Below are 7,500 nucleotides of genomic sequence, written 5' to 3' on the forward strand. Positions count from 1 at the left end.
TATATATATATATATATATATATATATATATATATATATATATATATATATATACACACACACATGTATATACATGTGTGTGTGGTGTATATATACATATATATATATATATATATATATATATATATATATAGATAATATATTATATATATATATATACTATATATATAACACGCGTGTGTAGGTACAAAATAAGATGAAAATACGTACATGTATATATGTATATGTTTGTTTGTACATGTGTTTTCCTATGCTTCTTGATTAGTAGAAAAAACACTCTTCCTCTTCTACCATCACCACTACCTCCTTTTCCTCCATCTTTTTCTTTTTCTTTCTTCTTCTTCTTCTTCTTCTTCTTCTTCTTCTTCTTCTTCTTCTTCTTCTTCTTCTTCTTCTTCTTCTTCTTCTTCTTCTTCTTCTTCTTCTCCTCCTCCTCCCCCCCTCCTCCTCCTCCCCCCCTCCTCCTCCTCCCCCTCCCCCTCCTTCCCTCTCCCCCCTCCCCCTCCTCCTCCCCTCATCATCTCCCTTACGACGGGGCACTTAGCTTCTGTCCTCATAATTCGTACTCCATTTTTTGACCTCTCCTCGCGCATTACTCTCCTTGGAAAAACAAAGCTCTCAGGAGGGAAGGAGGGAGGGAGGAAAGGGGGGAAGGAGGAAGGGAGGGAAGGGAGTCCTAAGCATCTTCAGAACTTTCGTCCGCACAACTTTCCTTGTTCGAACTATCTATCAACCTAATGTAAACATTGCCTGTTGTAGTATAACGTACTTTTTCACTATCTAATGTTTTTTTCCCTATCGTCGTTTATTCTAGTCCATTTCGAGTTGGTCTTTCTATATGTGACATTTTTTAAAAATAAAAACTCACTGGTTTTTAGGAGTACTCAGTCCTATCTTTTCGGATCCGGTGATGTTTTTGGTGACTAATGCATTTGTCCGAAGACCGGCCACCTCAGCGATTTTTTTTAAGAAGCTTTCTTTGTTCCATAAAATTCTATATCCATTTCTTCCCTCTATTATTAGTGCTATTACTATCACTACTACTACTACTAAATCACCTTTATTACTATGACTACTACTCCTAGTGTTACATCAACTATTACTACTACCACTTCTTCATCTACAACAACAACAACTACTACTACTACAACTGCTACTACTGCAACAATAACAACAACTACTACTTTTACTACTAGCATATTGGTACCACAATTGGCACTGTACCCTTCAACCTGAATTCCCAAAGCTTTAAAACCATTTCTAAACACAATTCTACCCTCCCAACCATCGCTTCCACAAACCCTATTAATCCTCGACGCTTTCTCCAAGGCCCCTGGAAGACCTTTCTCTACACTATCCTAACTTTAAGACATCTTCCCGAAATTCAATAAACCAAATTCCTGCCTACCTCTCCTCCTTCCTTCCCCATTCTCCCCTCCTCCTCCTCCTTTTTGTCCTATTTTTTTCCTCTTCTTCCCTTCTCCTCTTCCTCCTCTCCACTCCTCCTCCTCCTCCTCCCGCTCCACCTCCTCCTCCTGCTCCACCTCCTCCTCCTGCTCCGCCTCCTCCTCCTTCTTCTCCACCTCCTCCTCCTCTCCGCCTCCTCCTCCTTCTTCTCCACCTCCTCCTCCTCCTGCTCCACCTCCTCCTCCTGCTCCGCCTCCTCCTCCTTCTTCTCCACCTCCTCCTCCTCCTGCTCCACCTCCTCCTCCTCCTGCTCTTGCTCCTGCTCCTCCTTCTCCTCCTCCTCCTGCCGCTGCTGCTGCTCCTCCTCCCTCCTCCTTCTCACTCCCTCCCACTCCTTCTCTCTCACTCCCCCCCTCCCCTCCCTTCCCCCTCGTCTCCTCTCCCCCTTCTCACTCCCCCTCCTTCCCCCCACCCCTTCCCCCCCACCCCAGTGACAAGCCCTAAGGGACAAGCCACAATATTGCAGGACAAAGGGCTTCAACCGAGCTTCAAATGCCCGGAAAATTAGTCTTACCACGGACCTTGTTTGTTCCTTTGTGATGCTCGTCCTTTCCTACAGTTGGGGTATGGGGGGTGGGATGTATGGGAAGGGTGGGAGGGTACGTCTGGGAAGGAGGGGGAGGGTACGTGCAGGAGGGGGGGAAGGGTATGTATGGGTGTGGGGGGAGGGAATGTATGGAGGTGGGGGAGGGTATGTATGGGGGAGGGGGGAGAGCATGTCTGGAAAGGAGGGGAAGGGAATGTCTGGGGGAGGGAGGAGGAGGCATGTATGGGTGATGTGTGTTCCTGTGGCCCGGGGACACGGCGCATGCATACACACATAGACGTTCGCGTGGTAGGTATGCACAGGCGAATTGATGCCGTTTCTGTTTCTGATTCAATTTCAGTCTATGTCTATATCTCAGTTGGTGGTTCTGTGTCTTTGTCTGTTTCTCTGTCTGCATCGCTCTTTCTCTGTCTCTAAACCTACCTACCTACCTACCTCCTTCCCTCCCTCCCTCCCTCCCTCTCTCTCTCTCTCTCTCTCTCTCTCTCTCTCTCTCTCTCTCTCTCTCTCTCTCTCTCTCACACACACACACACACACACACACACACACACACACACACACACACATACACACACATTCAGAGACGCACACAGTTTCACAAGTACTTTCAACACCAACGCAAACAAGAGTTTATTCTTACAAGTGAAAACAGGCTGCCTTTATTGGGCATGTAAGGATCGATCTATCAACGGAACGAAAATACAGCTGTTCGTGTGTGAGTGTGTGTGTGTGTGTGTGTGTGTGTGTGTGTGTGTGTGTTGTGTGTGTGTGTGTGTGTGTGTGTGTGTGTCTCTCTCTCTCTCTCTCTCTCTCTCTCTCTCTCTCTCTCTCTCTCTCTCTCTCTCTCTCTCTCTCTCTCTCTCTCTCTATCTCTCTCTCTATCTCTCTATCTATCTCTCTATCTATCTCTCTATCTATCTCTCCCTTTCTCACTTGCTCCTTTCCTCCCTTCCTCCCTCTCTCTCTCGCTCTTTCTCTCTCTCCCTCTCGCTCTCCTTCTCCTTCTCCCTCTCCTTTTCCTTCTCCTTCTCCCTCTTCCTCTCCCTCTCCTTCTCCTTCTCCCTCTCCCAATGCCTCTCCCTTTCCTTCTCTTTCTCCTTCTCGCTCTCCCTCTCCCAACCCCTCTTTCTTTTCTCCCTCTCCTGCCCACGACGGCCCAATTGCCCAGCAGTATATTTAGCCACTTTTTTATCCTTGTTGCCAGGGTTGCTACAGATGACCCAAGTTCAGAGACTACCGCCACCCCTGCCTTTGTTAGTAATGTTAGTGAAGACAATATCTATTTACACAAATAACATATAAACTAATGTATAAAAAATAGTATATCTAATAGAGTTATTTCAAAGAAAATACAATAGTGCCGCTCATTATAATCACAGCTATTATCCTATGACTGCTTTCACTGATACTGTTACTACGACTATCTAAAGAAAACAAAAATTATATTAATATATATGATGAAATAACGACAATAACAACACCAGTAACTGTCGGCATTCTCATCATGTTACGTTAATATGACAAGAATAACACTTGCCACTGTTAAGACAATTATTATTACCATTACCTTCAATAGCATTAGTTATTGTCAACATCATTATCATTATCGCTGGTGTCATTATCACTTGGAATAGTACGGTCAGCATTATTTTCTATTTTATTGCTAGTATTATTGTCTTTGTTTTATTATCAGTATCAATATTATTTTAAATCTCATTTACATAATTCTTTATGATAATGAAAAAATAGTGATATCAGGAGTTTAAAACAATCGATGAAATAAACAATGCTAACAGTCATGTTAAACAATCATGACTACAACAATGAAACGGCACCACAACAACAACAACAACAACACTCCCCCGACCACTAGAAACAACAGCAGCAAGAACAAAAATAGTAAGAACACCACCAACAGCGATAGCAAGAACATCATCATCAACAATAACAATTATAATAACAAAAACAGCACCATTAACAAGAAAAACATCACCGCCACCACCACCAACAGCAGCAACAGCAACAACAACAACAACAACAATAGCAACAGCAACAACAACAACAGCGTGCGAGGCGTGGCGAGGACCGAAGGAGGACGTGAGGTTATGGACAGCCTCAGGAGAGTGTCGGGTCGGGGCGGCACTGGCACCTCCATCAAGTGCCACGCCACCACTCCCTCCCCCTTTCCTTCCCTCCCTCCCTTCCCCATTCTTCCCCCTCCTCTACTCTTCCTCCACTCCCCCTACTCTTTATCCTCGTCGTCTTCTCCATTTTCCCTTTCTACTTTTTTCTGCCCCCCCCCTCCACTCCTCCCCCTCCTTCTCGTCCATTGTACCCTTCTCCTTTTCTTATATCCCTCACCGCCTACCCCTCCCCCTTATATTCCTTCCGCCACCCCTCCTCTTCCCCCTTCCATCCCCTTCTCCACTCCCTTTCTCCCTTTCTCCCTCCTCCCTTCTCCTCTACGGTCTCCTCTCTTTCTTTTCCATTTTTCCTTTCTCCCTTCTCCTCCACCGTCTCCTTTCTTTCTTGTCCTTTTCTCCCTCCTTCTTTCTCTACTGTCTCCTCTCTTTTTCGCCCTTTTCTCACCCTCCCTTCTCCGCTGTCTCCTCTCTTTCTTTCCCTTTTTCCCTCTCCCTTTTCGTCCATTGTCTCCTTCACCACTTCTTCCCTTATTTCTCCTCCGTACCTTCTCCTGTACTCTCTTCTTCTTTTCTTCCTTCCTCCTCATTCGCTCTCGCTTCGGATGTCCCGTTGATGAAAAATTTTGCGATTTATATTCATAGGTCCTCGATCTCGGCATTCATAGAAAGTACTGGAGCCCATTACCACCCATGAACATAGCACCATAAGAATTCCTAACACCATCACCACAAAAATAAAAATCACCACTAAAATTATTTATCTCCTATCATGCCACCACCACCACATAACACATAACACCACCACTTCCATCACCACATCAGGGGCTCTCCCACCACCTAACACTACCACCACAACCCCCATCACCATACACCAGACCCCTCTCTATCAACACCACACACTACCATCTACCATCGCCACACACCAGACGCCCTCTCACTACCACCACACTACACCTCCAAATACACCCTCACCAGACCCTACCATCACCACACATCACCACTCTCACCACCATCCACCACCACACTCCCCAGTGACACTCCGTCATCCCCAGTTAGCGTCCCAGCTCCTCTGCAATGTCGTGGGTTCGTTATGGTGCAATTGCAAATGCGGCAAAGCAGATGTTCTGGTTCATGCTACAACTCTGCAGGAGATATTTACTGAATGGGCGGAGTGCAGCTGAGAGGCCGCGATGGTGAAGCATGTGGGGTTTAAGAGTCAATTGTTCTACTTCGGGTTATGCAGATTATATATCTTTTAGGGAAATAGTGTGGATGACTGATAAATAGGTAAAAAAAAAAAAAAAAAAAAAAAAAAAAAAAAAAAAAAAAAAATATATATATATATATATATATATATATATATATATATATATATATATATATATATACATATATATATACATATATATATATATATATATATATATATATATATATATATCGTGTGTGTGTGTGTGTGTGTGTGTGTGTGTGTGTGTGTGTGTGTGTGTGTGTGTGTGTGTGTGTGTGTGTGTGTGTGTGTGTGTGTGTGTGTGTGTGTGTGTGTGTATGTATATATGTATGTATATATGTATGTATATATGTATGTATATATATACATATATATATATATATATATATATATATATATATATATATATATATATATACATACATATATATTACACAGGTTCCTTAAAATAATCTTGTTTAATTAGAGAGAGAGAGAGAGAGAGAGAGAGAGAGAGAGAGAGAGAGAGAGAGAGAGAGAGAGAGAGAGAGAGAGAGAGAGAGAGAGAGAGAGAGAGAGAGAGAGGGTGTTAGGATCAGAAATGTGAGCAGCTGTGACGAATTGGGACAGATGTGGAACGACACGTGGCCATGTATGGAGCTTAGACAGGCAGGTGTTATTGTACTAAATAACTCGTCTTAACACAAAGCGCTTGAAACAGATTACAGAAACTAAAATCACATGATAAGAAAGAGGTTCCGGTAGATGCGAAACACAGACAACAGAAATGAACAGATAATTTACACCTTTATCATCTCTTAACACTTACACATACTGTATATGTGTTGGGCCATCTCAGGTGTTCCTGCGTCAGAACACCTGCATATATCAGGGGGGAAATCTATATATATTCTCTCTCTCTCTCTCTCTCTCTCTCTCTCTCTTCCTAGCTCTCTCTCTTCCTAGCTCTCTCTCTTCCTAGCTCGCTCTCTTCCTAGCTCGGTCTCTCTAGCTCTCCTTCTCTCCCTCTTCCTCCCTCCCTTTGTCTCTCTCTTCCTCCCCCTCCATCCCCCATCTTCTTCCCCTTCTCCGTCTCCCTCTTTCCCTCCCTCTCTCTCCCTCTCTGACATATGGTCCCCTTAACTTCAACACCAAAACATTCCCAGCGCCTCCTCTTGTCTTCTAAATACCCTCTTCCCCTCTTTCTCTTCCTCCCTCTCCTCCTTCCCCTCCCACCCTCCCTTCCCCCTCCTCCCTCTCCCCATAGACTAAAAGCAGGGGGAGGGGGTCAAGTGCGCAGCCCTGATTATCTTAGGGACGCACCCTACTTCAGGGGCAGATTTCGGGGACGGAGAGTGCTGTTGGGTGTGAAGGGGGAGGGGGAGGGGAAGGGGGAAAGTAGAGGGTGGGGAGGGGGAGGCGAAGGGGGAAAGTAGAGGGTGGGGAGGGGGTGGCATAATGCGGGAGACTAGATGTATAGTTTCTCTCCCCTCCCCCCCCCCCCGTTTATCTTTCTTTGTCTCTGTTTCTGTCTGTTTAGTTGTTTGTCTGTGTGTGTCTCTTTCTTTTCCACTTCCTCCCTTTCTCTTTCTCTCTTTCTTTTTCTCTTTCTCTTTCATATTCCTAATTTCTTTTTTCAACAAATAAAAATCCCAAACACATGACCTCAACGCAAGACGAAACACAAAGAAACGAAGTCCATTATAAAAAAAATAAAATAAAATAAAAAATGCCCCAATTACTAGCTATACACTCCCAGCCGCCCTTCCCAGACCTCTCTCTCTGTGGGCGTGGGGGAGGGAAACGAGGGCAGCTGTCGCGGGCGTGAGAGCGGGCGGATGAAGGATGGGCGTTTAGGGGTGATATCACAGACGGTGGGCTGCCGTGTGGGCACTATGGGCGGCGTGGGCGGCGTGGGCGGCCGACGCGACGCAGCGAAAGATCGTCTTACCAGAAGGTGTGTGTGAGGAGGGAGGGAGGGAGGGAGGGAGGGAGGGAGGTGGTGGGATGGGGGAGAGGAGGGGGTGGCTTCGGAGTGTATTTGAGGGAGGGGGGGTAGGGAGGGGGTATGGTTAGGTGGCTTGGTGGCCTTAGAATGGCTTCGGAGTGGCTTAGAGAGCTGTGTTGAAGA

The 7,500-nt window shown here is 45.4% G+C and overlaps 1 protein-coding gene across 1 annotated transcript in view; it reads left to right on the forward strand.

Annotated features, from left to right (window-relative positions):
- LOC119584688 (beta-mannanase/endoglucanase A-like) overlaps nucleotides 1-5,340 on the forward strand; it is a 9,478-nt gene extending 4,138 nt beyond the window's left edge. The window contains exons 3-6 of the mRNA XM_037933361.1: nucleotides 1,934-2,031; nucleotides 2,355-2,391; nucleotides 3,220-3,277; nucleotides 4,825-5,340. Of these exons, the coding sequence (XP_037789289.1) occupies nucleotides 1,934-2,031; nucleotides 2,355-2,391; nucleotides 3,220-3,277; nucleotides 4,825-5,340 (709 nt within the window). The remainder of the gene's footprint in view (nucleotides 1-1,933; nucleotides 2,032-2,354; nucleotides 2,392-3,219; nucleotides 3,278-4,824) is intronic.
- Nucleotides 5,341-7,500: the final 2,160 nt, after the last annotated feature.

The sequence above is a fragment of the Penaeus monodon genome, chromosome 18 (assembly GCF_015228065.2).
Source record: "Penaeus monodon isolate SGIC_2016 chromosome 18, NSTDA_Pmon_1, whole genome shotgun sequence".
Lineage (NCBI taxonomy): Eukaryota > Metazoa > Arthropoda > Malacostraca > Decapoda > Penaeidae > Penaeus > Penaeus monodon.